Genomic DNA, 15,171 nt, shown 5'->3' with positions numbered 1-15,171 from the left:
TATAGAGAGTCTGTGGCGTATTTTGAAGTGCAAAATTCGACAACAAGGACCCCATACAGTTGCCCACCTTAACACTTGTTTGCAGGAAGAATGGGACAAAATTACACCTGAAAAACTTCATCATTCGGTGTCTTCAGTCCCTAAACGTCTTTTAAGTGTTGTGAAAAGGAATGGCAACATTACAAAGTAGGGATGCTCCGATCGATCGGCTGAAGATTGGAATCGGCCGAAGATCGGAATCGGCCGATAATCACATTTAATGACTCGATCGGTACTCGCCAATCTGGCTGATCTCATGAACCGATTACAGGTGATTGTTTAGGAGTTTACAAGCAGAGGAAGACGCATGTGCACTCCTGTATATTATACATAGTATATATGATGTGAGAGGCATGAACAACTGACTAAAATATATACAGATGTACAATGAAATACGGTGTGACTGTTTACACAGTCTGTTGGCGCAACTTGTGTAAGTGATAGTCACTTTGTTGCAAGTGCAACCATTTTATTTACCTTGCTTTGAGCTGCTGTGACATGGGCAGAGCGATTGTTTGTCATTTTTCTAACCATTTTTTATTTCTGTGTTATGTTATTAAAGAAATGTCTATATGCAACATCCTTAATTTATTTACTTGAGTAAGGCGAGATCTTCACTTAGATATCATACTTAGAGGGAAAGTGCTTAATGTATTATAAAGCTTGAAGCATTAGAATCGGTACTCGCTACCGGCTGATCATCATGACAAGGAATTGGTACTCTGTATCGGCTGCAAAAATCCTGATCAGAGCATCCCTATTACAAAGTGGTAAATACTTTACTGTTCCAACTTTAAATGTGTTGCAAGAACCAAAATTGGAATGCATGTTTATTTAAAAATAAAAATATATAAAAATCACAAGGAACACATTAAATAATGTTTGTTGTATTGTTTGCAATGAAATACAAGTCAAAGTAAATTTAGAAATCGCTACTTTTTTTTTTTTATTTGCATTTTTCATACTGTTCCAACTTTATCTGATTTGGGGTTGAACAAAATAAAGCCAATTTAATAGCTCCAAGTTACAACCGCTTTACTCCCTTTTTAAATAAATGAATAGCTTTTTACATTGTAGATTTTGTTTATTTAAAATAAGTATAAATAACACAACTCCTGACATTTGTTTTGGGACAACTTAATTGTTTTATGTTCAGTCAAAGACTATGGAATACAATAAAGGGGCTTTGGTTCAATCAAATTAAATTTGCAAAAAGAATTAAGTCAATTTATTTGATTTGTGTTGAGCCAACAATAAGGGATTGTGTGGAACCCATCATTATTTTACAGTGTGTGGTCAATAGCTGTGTTTTCATCCACCTATTTTTATGCGCATTTTGGAATATCGCAATCTGGATGGAAACACCATGATACACATACATTTTGAAAATGCGCTTAAAAAAATGATCATGCGCACAACTGAGTAGCATAAACTTTTTATCCGATGAGAAATAATGTGCATAAACTGCAATGGAAACGTGTTTACCAAATAAATTCCAGTATGCGCATTAAAATGTCATGTTATTTTGTTATAAGAGATCATGTGATAAAAATAGCATTAATGGGCGATCCAACGGGCCGACCATCACCCCAGTGGTTTAGTATTGTTATTATAATATTATTATTACCTATTATTATTAACTCTAGAGCGTCTGTGCTACCAAAGAACATCTCACGCCTCTAAAATTCACCATGTTTTCATTGCATTTTGGGTTTTTTTTTTAGGAAAGAAGTATTTACCAAATCAAATTGTTTTCAATTGAAAAATGAGGATATAGTTAAAATGATGTGAACATGTACAAATTAGGAGGAAATGTGATTTTATTGCTTTTCTGGGATGCTGAAAAGATGTTAGTCTGAAGCAGAGCTATTCACTGTGATCATCTAATTGTAAATTTACTCATCTATCTTTAGAAACGTTCATAGATCTGATGCAAAAGTTTCCTGCTCGGTAACAGTTTCAAATTAATCTCCCTAATCCCAGTTTAATATCTGCCATGCAGGAGTGGAACTCTAATTTATCCAGCCATCTGAATGAATATGTCAGCCGTGGCGCTCTTTCCATATCAGTTTATCTGTGATACTCTGCTCTATTAGGGGGTCATATCAGGAGGATTAAAATGTACCATATTTAAAAGGCGGTTTAATCTACTGCAAAAACATTCAGTAACTTTTAAAATGCCAAACTCTTAAACATTTATTTAAAAAAATAAAGAAATCTGATTTCTGATGTCAGCAAGAATGAATGAATAAATTAAATTCTCTTTTTTATTATTAAAATTATTATAATATTATTCATTAATTTCCTTCAGCTTAGTCCCTTATTAATCTAAGCTCGCCACAGCGGAATGAACCGCCAACTATTCCAGCATATGTTTTATGCAGCAGATGCTCTTCCAGCTGCAACCCAGTAGTGAGAAACACCCATGCACACTTATTCACGCACACACACATACACTACGGCCAATTTAGTTACTTCAATTCGCCTATAGAGCATGTCTTTGAACTGTGGGGGAAACTGGAGCACCCGGAGGAAACACATGCCAACTGGACCAGCCGGGACTCGAATAAGTGACCTTCTTGCTTTGAGGCGACAGAGCTACCTGCTGAGCCACCGTGCCGCCCCTACAATATTATTATAATTAATAAAATGTACACCATTTATTGTTCATAAAAGTTTGCCCACAAAATAAATGGCAAGCGAGCTGAATGTATGCTCCTGAAAGAGAGCTAATAATATTGTCAATTATCTGCCAAATAAACTTAAAGAGAAACAATTATCAAAATTAACATGATTTTTTTTTCACAATGGCAGCTTTAAGTAAAATTTGAATCTAGATAAAAATTTTGAATAGAATGTAATTTCTTGGCTACAGCAGCAAAACAACGCTAAATTAAATGCTCAATGAGAAAAATCGCCATAAAAGACACCAATCATAAAGCACTTCTCGCGGTATCCATAATCTTTGACCAGGCCGTATCCTGAGCAGATGCTGTGGAGGTCATGGAGGAGTGGAGAGCATGAGATTCCTGAAAGACCCCAGTGACAGACGAGTCTCCGCATTGATCGCGTAGGCCAGCCTGAACACCCACCAGTGACCTACTCACACTTCTCCACAATAGATGTCCATCGTTCTCCAGTGCCTAGACTGCAGCTCTGCTCAAGAAGTTTGGCCAGAGGAGAATGGTCATGCCCAACTGAGCCTGGTTTCACTCAAGGCTTTTTCCTTCACTTTCGTAAATTGGTGAAGTTTGTTCCTTTCCACTGTCGCCAGTGACTTACTTGGTTTGGGACTTGTGGAGCTGCGCATAGATGGATTTGCTCCTCAGTGTTTGGACTTTCAGCAGTTAAAATTAAACCACACTGAACTGAACTAAACTGAACTTCAACTCTGAAAACTGGACTGACACAGTTTCAATTTACTAGAACTTATGTTAAGATGCTTTGACATAATCTACATTGAAAAACACTACAGAAATAAAGATTAATTGAATTGAATTGAACTGAATTGAATTGAATTGAATTGAATTGAAATGAATTGAAATGAAAAAAGGCTTCAAAACACAACATGCCTGTTTATGTGTCTTTCAGCTGAGTGAACAAGAGAAGCTGATAAATCATCTTCAGCTCCTCAATCTCAGTCTGCAGGAGGAAGGAGTGAAGCTTCAGAAGGACCTAAAGATGTGCAGGGGAGAACTGGAGAGCAGAGACACACAACAGCAAAAACACCAACAGGAGGTAAAACCACATGTTAATAACCCAGACCAACCTGCTAGTGTTAGTACACCGTTTCTAACTTATTCAGCCCTAATCATATAGGATGGTTTAAAGGTCTTGTGAAGTGATTAGAAATTAGCAATTAGCATTCGATGTTTGGCCTAATCTGAACTGAAAAATGAAGAGAGGGCGGGACATATAGTAGCTCCTCCCCTTTTGAAAAAAACAGCCAATAGTTTAATTTTTATCACAGCTTTGCCATTGAGTGTGTAATTGGTAAATGAAACCAAATGAGAAGCATCTTGAAGGGGGTAGGGCATGTCAGATACTAGAAAGGATTTAATTGGTGAGAAGATTTGATGATTTGAAGTACTAATAAAATGGTAGGGGAACCACTGACATATATATGATTGTCTCTACCTTGTATTCCTTACTTTATGGGGACATGTTTTGGTCCCCATGAGGAAAATGGCTCAAATCACAAAGGATGAAGTATTTTAATTGGCCACGAAACCCCCCTGTTTCAGCAAGTTGTTTTCACAACTCTAGTTTAAAAAAAGTGAGGAAAGTGGGTGAGTCGAGCTTTGCTCAGGTGGGAGTGTCGAGTGGTGAAAGAGGGAATGGTTTGCATGAAAAGGGGAGTCTTATTAAGTGAACTACAGCTGATTTTCACACAGGCAACACAGACGCAGGGGGGGCAGACAGTGACTACATTTACATGGGCATCAGTCATCGAGTTATTCACCTTAATCTGAATAAGACAATAATATGATTAAAGTGTTTACATGCGTTTTGAACGTTCCTTTCATGATCCCGTTTTACATGTTATTGCACATAATTCATCAACACGCTATGCACATTTCCTCTGGAGTTTCATGTAATTTCGGGTGTTTCATTCTTAATTTGTCGACTTTAACTGCAGTTTGGCACTTTTACTTTCATTCAGGAACATTTCATGCATGCCCCCGTTGACAAACGAGACATTAGATGTGAGGAACTGCTGGAAGAGTGTAGTTTTAATGGAATTTGATACCGCACACAGTATGAGAGAAAAAAAATCCCCCGCATTTCTCGGAAAATCCTGCACAATGGTAATAGTTTAATTAAGGTGTTTACATGTTTATATTCGGAGAGCACCGTTTACAGCAGGGGTCTGTTCTTCGTACGTGGATTACTCAGTTAGCTGGATTTGGTTATTGACGATTTGACATGATCCAGGATCGTTTCGTTCTTAAAACTCATCCAAGAGTTGTTGTCATAACAACAGTTCTGGTAGCTTAAACCTGCTCGGGAGCAGGCTCATTTCATGTATGCAATCTGAACTCAAAATGAAAGTACAAAGACCGCCACCTGGTGGTTCAAAGAGAAAATGTATTGATTTTAGATACAAACGCGCACAATCGCTTAAATACAATTGGTGTATAATTATAGACATGCGTAATATGCAACTTTTTTAAAAGGAATAATACATTTATGCAGTCATGAACTTGTTTTGACGGTTAATATGACGATGATTTGATGCTTCACAAAAGTTGCAGACACAATTAACCAACAACAAAATGCTTTTGTGATGCAAAATTAGTTTAAACATCCAGTTATTCTTTACACCAATTAAGTATGGCTACTATAATAAGGAAAATCCACTCTAACTGTAAAACTAAATAAATTGCTTAATACTCTTGACACATGAAAGTGTAAAGCCTGCAGCCCACAACAAAGTTGTAAAGTTATTGCGTATCATATTTAACAAACCGTTTCCTATGAATTTTATGTAATTTTGCTCACATGGAGAATTGAATATTCATCAGATGATGTCATTACGCTGCTGTGCCGTCAGCCAATCGTTGCATTGCTGATCATGATTTTGAGGATTGATAGATCACAACACAAGCTGCGATCTCAGATCAGTTCATCCATACATTTTAATCTGATTTACGAACTTGTTTGAAGAACCAAATTAGCCAGAGATCAGTTATCAAGATTAAAAGATCCAGGATCTGCCAAATCATCTTAGATCGTTTAAGCGAGGTACAAAGAATCCCAGTTCTTTCATTCCATAATATTGTAGTGATATTAACGTACTGTAAACTTAGTAACTGAATCATTTTGACTAAGGTATGTCTTTAAAAACTAACTAAGGTTAGTCTTTAACTAGCTTTGTCATCTGAATAAACATAAACAAAGAACACTGATCACACACTGACCAAATCTGTAGAGACAGGACAATCAACACCAACTGAAACCGTGTCTTTTTTTAAAAGGAGTGGAGTTGGCAAATCCAGAATTCACCATTTGCAGATGCGAAACGCTCTCGGGTAAAAAATGTTCCTTACAAACATATTTTTGGCGCATGTTAGCAGACCACTGTAATCCACATGAATCCAGTTGTGCTATCATAGCAGGAAAATGAAAACAAAACCTTCGTACAGCACATTTATAAACACAACACTGACGACTCATGTCTCCAAACAATTCTTCTTCTTCCACATGTTTTAAACACGATTGGCAACACAACATGGCGTCTTTCTGCCGTCTGAACACTGTAACAGGTCTCTGAAGCTATCATGCATATTAATGAAGTTGCACCTCATACACAATAAAGCGCGCTGATTGGTTCGAACCAAGTCTTACTCATGAATTAATGCTGCACACTCAGAGACGTCACGTTGTACTCACTGGTACAGACATCCAGTCTACACGCTGGAATTTACACAAGGATCTAATCGCCGTGACGTAGCTTCGAAATTTATTTTCAAACCGGAAGAACGAATTTGCTTGAAATATCAGAAAAGCAACCAATTTTGACTTTTTAGTGAAACATATGTGTCCTAATAGTGTTTTTGGTAGCGTGCGACACATATATGACTGTCAACATCTCAAAAAATGTGTTTTGGTGTTTCCTGACCCTTTAACTCATCCTCCAATTGTTCTTTCTTCAGTTGAACACATAGGAATATATACTTTTTCCTACTATGGATATCAATGGCTGCTTATTCTTTAGGATATCTTGTTTTAAGATATAAAAAAAGAGTGAGCAAATGATAAACAATGCATGCTGCTGATGTACACAAAAAATTGTGAATGTTAAGAGTAAGCATCATGCTGCATGTATTGCTGCTCAGATGAGCTGTGTGCAGGCTGTGGTGTGCCGACTGAAGCTGGAGCTGGAGCAGCAGCAGGAGAGCTGGAAACAGGCTGATCAGAGAAGCAATGAGCTGAGACTGGAGCTCAGCACAGCGCAGGCCTCTCAGAAAGACTACATGGAGCTGGTACACTCTCCACTATCACACAGAACATATGAAGGACTGCAGACAAACATGCGCGGTTAAATGTGTGTTCCAGCTGGCGGAGTACAGCAGAGAGGTGTCTGTGCAGAGGAGTGAGCAGAGCCGTCTGATCCAGCTGACGGAGGACAGAGCGGCTCTGGAGGAGAGAGTCAGGCTGATGACTGCAGATCTGCACAGAGAGCGCACTCACAACAGGTCATCACAGGAGGAGGTCAGAGTCTGGGCTTAATTCTTCTTTCATTTGTAAAACTACTTACAACTAACATAGTATACAGCTTTTTTCAGCAGTCTTCAGAATATCTTGTCTTGTGTTCAACAGAATAAAACATTATTTATAAAAGAGATTTACTTAAGGCGTCACGGTGGCACAGTGGGTAGCATGATCGCCTCACAGCAAGAAGGTCGCTGGTTCGAGCCTCGGCTGGGTCAGTTGGCATCTCCATGTGGAGTTTTCATGTTCTCTCATGTTCGCATGGGTTTCCTCCGGGTGCTCCGGTTTCCTCCACAAGTCCAAAGACATGCGCTATAGGTGAATTGGGTAAGCTAAATTGTCCATAGTGTATGTGTGTGAATGAGAGTGTGTAGTGTATGTGTGTGAATGAGAGTGTGTGGGTGTTTCCCAGTGATGGGTTGCGGCTGGAAGGGCATACGCTGCATAAAGCATATGCTATATAAGTTGGCGGGTCATTCCGCTGTGGTGACCCCAGATTAATAAAGGGACTAAGAAAATGAATGAATTGGATTTACTTAGGATCAGGGTGGGGTCAAGCTGGAGCGCTCACTCTGATCCTCCCGGCTCTGCAGTGGTTGGGAAAATTCCAAATTGAACCAAAACGAGCTATTACAATTGGTTTAAGATTGGAAAGAAAAATTCGACATATGCGTCAATCAGCAGAACCTGGGAATAAAAAAAAAATGTTTACTTAAATATAAAATATATTTATGATTATGTAAACAGATTTTTATTCTTGCGTGAACTGACCCTTTAAATCTGTTCAGCAAACAAAGCTGTCATATCTCTTCACAAGATTTCTTGTGGGTTTTTTGCTGAAACCTTTTTTTGGATAATCTAATGTTTTATTTACCTGAATGTTCAGTGGAGGGACATAAAGCTCTCAGCCTTAATAAAATATTTTTAAAAAGTATGAATTTGTGTTCGGGAGATTAACCAAACTCCTATAAAGAAATTTTTTTGTTGTTTCGATTACCTCTTAATGTGTCTCCTAAAATCATGTTTAGCTTATAATAATGCTGTTGAAGCCACTAACTCAAACCCCACGTTGTTAGCATGTAGCACGTTGTTATCACATTAGCATGTAGCAGGTTGTTGTAGAACTAACAAAGATGTCCATGAGCAAAGTAGTTTTCAGGCTTTGTTAAACTCAAACCTCAAGGTATTATGTTGTTAAGCATGCAGAGTAGCACACCTACTGAAAAAAAAAAACAGCTTAAACCAGCCTAGGCTGGTTTCCAGTCATTTCCAGCCTGGTCTTAGCTGGTCTGGCTGGGAGATGACTAGCTAAAACCAGCTTGACCAGCCTAGCCAGGCTGGGAGCCCAGCCAAAACCAGCTATGTCCATCTTAAACCAGGCTGGTTAAGCTGGTTTTCACTGATTTTAGCTGGTAATTTTCCAGCCTGACCAGTTAAGACCAGGCTGGAAATGGCTGGAAAAACAGCCTGGAAGTGGCCAAAACCCCTCTAAAACCAGGCTGGTCAACCAGCTAAAACCAGCCAACCAGCTTAGGCTGCTTTAAGCTGTTTTTTTTCTGTAGGGACGTTGTTGCCACATTAGCATGCTGTTGCAGAAATGAGTTCTCAGACTTTGTCAAACCCAAACCTTACTGTACAATGTTGTTAGCATGTAGCACGTTCTTGTTACATTAGCATGTTGTTGCAGAACTTACAATGATTCACATGAGGAAACGAGTCTCAGACTTTATCAAACTCAAACCTCATAGCACTATGTTGTTAGCATGTAGAACATTGTTGTCACATTAGCATGTTGTTGCAGAACTAACAATAATGTCCATGAGGAAAGGAGTTCCCAGACTTGACAAACCTCATGGTACTATGTTGTTAGCATGTAGCATGTTGTTGCAGAATTAACAATGATGTCAGTGAGGAAAGGAGTTCTCAGACTTGCCAAACCTCACGGTACAATGTTGTTAGCATGTAGCATGTTGTTGCAGAAATAACAATGATGTCAGTGAGGAAAGGAGTTCTCAGACTTTGTCAAACCCAAAACTCAAGGTACTATGTTGTTAGCATGTAGCATGTTGTTGTCACATTAGCATGTATCATGTTGTTGTAGAACTACTAATAATGTCCATGAGGAAAGGAGTTCTCAGACTTTGCCAAACCTCATGGTACTATGTTGTTAGCATGTAGCATGTTGTTGCAGAATTAACAATGATGTCCGTCAGGAAAGGAGTTCTCAGACTTTATCAAACCTGAAACTCACGGTACTATGTTGTTAGCATGTAGCATGTTGTTGCACATTAGCATGTCATTAGCGTGTCACATTAGCATGTTGTTGTAGAACTAACAATGATGTCCAAGAGGAAATGAGTTCCAGACTTTGTCAAACCCCTCTGTGACACTTTGTCCAGAAGTGCCTGAGTGGAATGTGTGCAAAACAGCAGACAGAAGGGCCAGGGCAGTTTTTTAAGCACTCTCATTCTTTAAGTGCTGTCAGTGTTGTAGAGTAACTCTAATTGCTTTTTGGATAACCATCTTCCTCATTTTATGGTCAGCAAACTCTACAGGATCACAATAAAACTGAAAACCAAAAAAAATAAGAGTCTCCACTGTCCAGACTGTAATATATACGTACATACACACACACAAACATACACACACTCCGCCACTGCTCTGACTGCAGGAGTAATGATTATGCGTGTGTGTGTGTGTGTTGTGCATCGGTTGTCTGTTTTCAGCTCTGGCTTTTAAAAATAATTGCTGTTGGTGCTGCAGTCATATCAGAGGAAGGCCAGTAATGATTCTCGCCAGTCGTGTGGAACGCGCCATGCGGGGAAGCGGGGGGAGACAGACGCCACAATAAAGGCGGCTATCATTTCAGTGTGTGCGTCCGTGAGTGTGTGTGTTTGTCTGCCTGGCACATAATTATGGTTGCATAAGGTTGTGTATTCATATCTGTGTGTGTGTTGGTGGAGGTGCTATGATTACAGTGAGCGCGCGCATGTGTGTGTTTGCAAACATAGCTCCGACTGCCCGTCTATAAATCAGGTGTGAATTGGAGAAACTGATGAGTCGAGAATCTCATTTGAGTGTGTGTGTGGGATCACAGAGGGATTAGAGCTGGATATAAAGCTGCACAGGTGTCTGAGACTACCTCATAACCCGCTTACACACACACACACGCAGCATTTTAATTGTCTTTTCTCCTTTTCTTCACTGCCTTTTATTGGCTCTCCTCTGCGGTGTGTGTGTGTTGTGGGTAAAGGTCACCGTGCTCCACCGTCTTGCACACTGACAGCGTTACTAGCCATGAAACTAGTCTGCCTTTTAATTTAAGCTGAATTCTCATATGCTGGGAACCTGAGCTTTCATATTAGTTGAAATTGTGCGAGCTGCTTTAGATTTGCCAAAATCATAAGAGTGTAATACTGATTTGTTCATGGATAGAGATACACTGGTAAAGATTAAATCTGTGCTACTGAAGAACTTCAGAGGAATTTTATCAACATATTATATACCTCAAACGTCTGTATTATACAGTTGAAGTTAGAATTATTCAGCCCCCCTTGAATTTTTTTTCTTTTTTTAATATTTCCCAAATTATGTTTAACAGACCAAGGAAATTTTCACAGTATGTCTGATAATATACTTTCTTCTGGAGAAAGTCTTATTTGTTTTATTTTGGCTAGAATAAAAGCAGTTTTTAATATAAAAAAAAACATTTTAATGTCAATATTATTAGCCACTTTAAGCTATATTTTTTTTTGATAGTCTACAGAACAAACCATCGGCATACAATAACTTGCTTAATTACCCTAAACTGCCTACCTAATTACCCTAGTTAAGCCTTTAAATGTCACTTTAAGCTGTATAGAAGTGTCTTGAAAAACATCTAGTCAAATATTATTTACTGTCATCATGACAAAGATAAAATAAATGAGTTATTAGAAATGAGTTATTAAAACTATTATGTCTAGAAATGTGTTGAAAAAATCTTCCTTACTTTAAACAGAAATTGGGGAAAAAAATAAACAGGGGGCTAATAATTTCGTCAGTTTTTTTCTTCATCTGAACATATTTAACTGTCATAACTGCAATATTTACACTCCTCCTTCAAATGTATAGCAAATGTGACTGTATGGGACTGTATGGGTTTTATTTCAGCTAGAATGAAAGCAGTTTTAAATTTTAAAAAAAAAACCATTTAAAGTCAATATTATTAGCCCCTTTAAGCTAGTTTTTTTTTCGATAGTCTACAGAACAAACCATCGTTATACAATAACTTGCCTAATTACCCTAACCTGCCTAGTTAACATAATTAACCTAGTTAAGCCTTTAAATGTCACTATAAGCTGTATAGAAGTATCTTGAAAAATAACTAGTAAAATATTATTTACTGTCATCATGGCAAAGATAAAATAAATCAGTTATTAGAGATGAGTTATTAAAACTATTATGTTTAGAAATGTGTTGAAAAAATCTCTCCGTTAAACAGAAATTGGGGAAAAAAATAAACAGGGGGGCTAATAATTCAGGGGGGCTAATAATTCTAACTTCAACTGTACATATATACACATAAAATACACATACTTTACATACTATTAAATTCTTATGCAATTTTAAAATGGTACGTCTTAACATGTTTTTTAAAAACGTGAATGCTAGGGGATTCTTTCATTTCTTTTGGGAGACATTTCCAAATTTTTGGAGCATAGTGACTAAATGAGGTGCGCCAGGTCGCATTAGATTTACAGTTCCTAACTCTAAAAGCCCAGCACTAGAGGAGCGTAACAATCGGCTTGGAGTAAATCTTGACAAAGAGTCAGAAATCTAAGAGGATGTCAGGTTATGTAGTGCCTTATAAACTAATATAAGAATCTTAAAATCTATCATTTGCTGCACTGGTAACCAGTGTAATTCTATTAACGCTGGTGTAATATGTATTAAAGTATCTCCATCTGTCCTCCAGGCTCGGGCGTGTGAGGGCCGTTTGGCGGAGCTGCACACCCAGCTCTCGCACTCTCAGCAGTGGGCACAGCAGCAGACCACAGCCCTGCAGGACAGAGAGGAGGAACTGCGCATGCTGAAGATGGAGATGGCGGCTCTCAGGGAGAACTACACTGCTACACTTTCTCAGGTCAACCACAACATCATTTACCGCAGATTAAATAAGTATTGAATACTACGTCACCATTTTTCTCAGAATACATATTGTAAAGGTGTCGTTGACTTGAAATTTTAATCAGATGTCAGGTCACATCCAAAGTAATCCATACATGAAAAGAAAACTAATTAGTTTAGATATTAAGTTTGTATTATACAGTTGAAGTTAGTTTGGGTAATAAAAAAAAGTTGTTTGGGTAATAAAATGAAATGACACAAAGAAAACGTATTGAACACATGAAGAAAGGGAGGTATAATAAAGCATGGAAGGCCCAGACAGCAGCTGAAATCCCTTAGTGATTAGAAAGCAACCCTGAGCAAATTAGCTGCTTCAGTCCAACACCTACATTACCAGATGATGAAGATGAAACCAGAGTGGACATTTCAGCAAGACAATGATCACAAACACAGCCAAGGAAACTCTCAAATGGTTTCAGAAAAGAAAATAAAGCTGCTAGAATGGCCCAGCCAATCATTTGACTTGATCCAATAGAAAATAAGAACTAAAGATCAGAGTTGACAGGTGAGACCCACAGAACCATCAAGATTTTTAGACTGTTGAAAAAAGAATAAATTCAGTAATCACAAATCTTATAAATTAATAATAAATTCACACCTGAGCAATGCACGAGCCTTCATTCTGCATACAAGAGGCGTCTTGAAGCAGTCATAAGCAAAATAAATCCTTTTATACAAAATATTAAATACATTTCAGAAGTTCACAAGTACTCCTTATGTCCATTCATTGTTATTACACATCATTTCTGAAAAAATGAAAGAAGGTTTGGATTGTTTGGGTTTCTACCAAAATCTGGTTCAAGTCAGCAACACCTTTAGAAAAATATTTATCAGGAAAATCACGATGTGTTTAATAATTATTTGCCCCGTTGTGTATATTGTTGTGCTGAGGGTTTTGTGTAAACTGCTCTCTTCTTGCGTAGGTTGAGGTTTTGAGCTCACAGATGGACACTGTGAATCAGAAGTACAGCTCGGCGCTGTGTGAGGCGAATGTTCTGCGGCAATGTTTAGGAGACGCGCGGACTGACAGCTCTCGACTTCACAGGGAAAGTGAACTAGTCGTGACCAATGTCAACCAATGGGTGAAGGAGCAAAAGTAAGTTATTTTTTTGGAAATAATCATTCAGTAGCATATTATTACCATCTTATCATTTACCTTGGTTCTTACAATGTGAAAGCTAAACACTAAATTCTTTGGAATACTTGATTCTGGTTGATCGATTACTGTATTTTTAGATAAATATTTTTGGTTTGTAAACAGTGAACTATGTAGATGATCAGCCCAGGCAGTATTGCTATTGTCAATTAAAACTACAAATATATATATATATATATATATATATATATATATATATATATATATATATATAAATATATATTAATAATAATAATCTGAAGTATTAGGTGAAAAAAGCTTAAAATATGAATAAATGATGTGCTTTGATTTCAGTTTGAGGTATTAATCAAATAACCATAAAGAGTTTGTTTCCTTCAATTATTTTAATATTACGAAGATTATTATAAGATTATTATTACAAAGATATTCATAAATTCATTCATTTTCTTTTTAGCTTAGTCCCTTTATTAATCAGGGGTCGCCACAGCGGAATGAACCGCCAACTTATCCAGCACATGTTTTATGCAGCGGATGCCCTTCCAGCCACAACGCAACACTTGGAAACACCCATACACTCATGCACACACACTACGGCCAATTTAGCGTATCCAATTCACCTATAATGCATGTCTTTGGACTGTGGGCGAAACCGGAGGACCCAGAGGAAACCCACGCCAATATGAGGAGAACATGCAAACTCCACACAGAAATGCCAACTGTGACCCAGCCGGGACTCGAAACAGCGACCTTCTTGCTGTGAGATGATTGTGCTACCCACTGCACCACCGTGCTGCCATTACAAAGATAATATAATATGAAAATTATTATTATTATTAGATTCCTCACCTGTAGTAGTAGAGGATGTTTACAAGTCTTTAATGAACCATGAGGTAAATAAATAATTACATGAAAAAAATTATAATAATTCAATAATTAAAATTGGGGCGACATGGTGGCTCAATGGTTAGCACTGTTGCCTGACAGCAAGAAGGTCGCTGGTTCGAGCCCCAGCTGGGTCAGTTGGCGTTTCTGTGTGGAGTTTGCATGTTCTCCCCGTGTTTGCGTGGGTTTCCTCGGGGTCCTCTGGTTTCCCCCACAAGTCCAAAGTCATGTGGTCTAGGTGAATTGGGTAAGCTAAATTGTACGTAGTGTATGTATGTGAATAGGTGTGTGTGGATGTTTCCCAGTACTGGGTTGCAGCTGGAAGGGCATCCGCTGCGTAAAACATATGCTGGATAAGTTGGCGGTTCATTCTGCTGTGGCGACCCCGGATTAATAAAGGGACTAAGCCGAAAATAAAATGAATGACTGAAATTGGCGTGACACAGTGGCTCAATGGTTAGCACTGTTGCCTGACAGCAAGAAGGTTGCTGGTTCGAGTCTCAGCTGGACCAGTTGGCATTTCTGTGTGGAGTTTGCATGTTCTCCCCGTGTTGGCGTGAGTTTCCTCCAGGTGCTCCGGTTTTCCTCACAGTCCAAACACATGCACTATAAGTGAATTGAATAAACTAAATTGGCTGTAGTGTATGTGTGTGAATGAGTGTGTATGGATGTTTCCCAGTACTGGGTTGCAGCTGGAAGGGCATCCGCTGGAACATATGCTGGAATAGATGCCGGTTCATTCCGCTGTG

At 38.3% G+C, this 15,171-nt stretch overlaps 1 protein-coding gene across 1 annotated transcript in view; it reads left to right on the top strand.

Moving 5' to 3' along the window:
- LOC130231466 (centrosome-associated protein CEP250) overlaps positions 1–15,171 on the top strand; it is a 275,795-nt gene that overhangs the window by 243,018 nt on the left and 17,606 nt on the right. The window contains 5 exon segments of the mRNA XM_056460798.1: positions 3,631–3,777; positions 6,879–7,025; positions 7,099–7,254; positions 12,212–12,379; positions 13,347–13,519. Of these exon segments, the coding sequence (XP_056316773.1) occupies positions 3,631–3,777; positions 6,879–7,025; positions 7,099–7,254; positions 12,212–12,379; positions 13,347–13,519 (791 nt within the window).

The sequence above is a fragment of the Danio aesculapii genome, chromosome 7, assembly GCF_903798145.1.
Source record: "Danio aesculapii chromosome 7, fDanAes4.1, whole genome shotgun sequence".
Classification (NCBI taxonomy): domain Eukaryota; kingdom Metazoa; phylum Chordata; class Actinopteri; order Cypriniformes; family Danionidae; genus Danio; species Danio aesculapii.
Note: the sequence above shows the minus strand (reverse complement) of the source record. Positions and strands in the feature narration are given on the sequence as shown.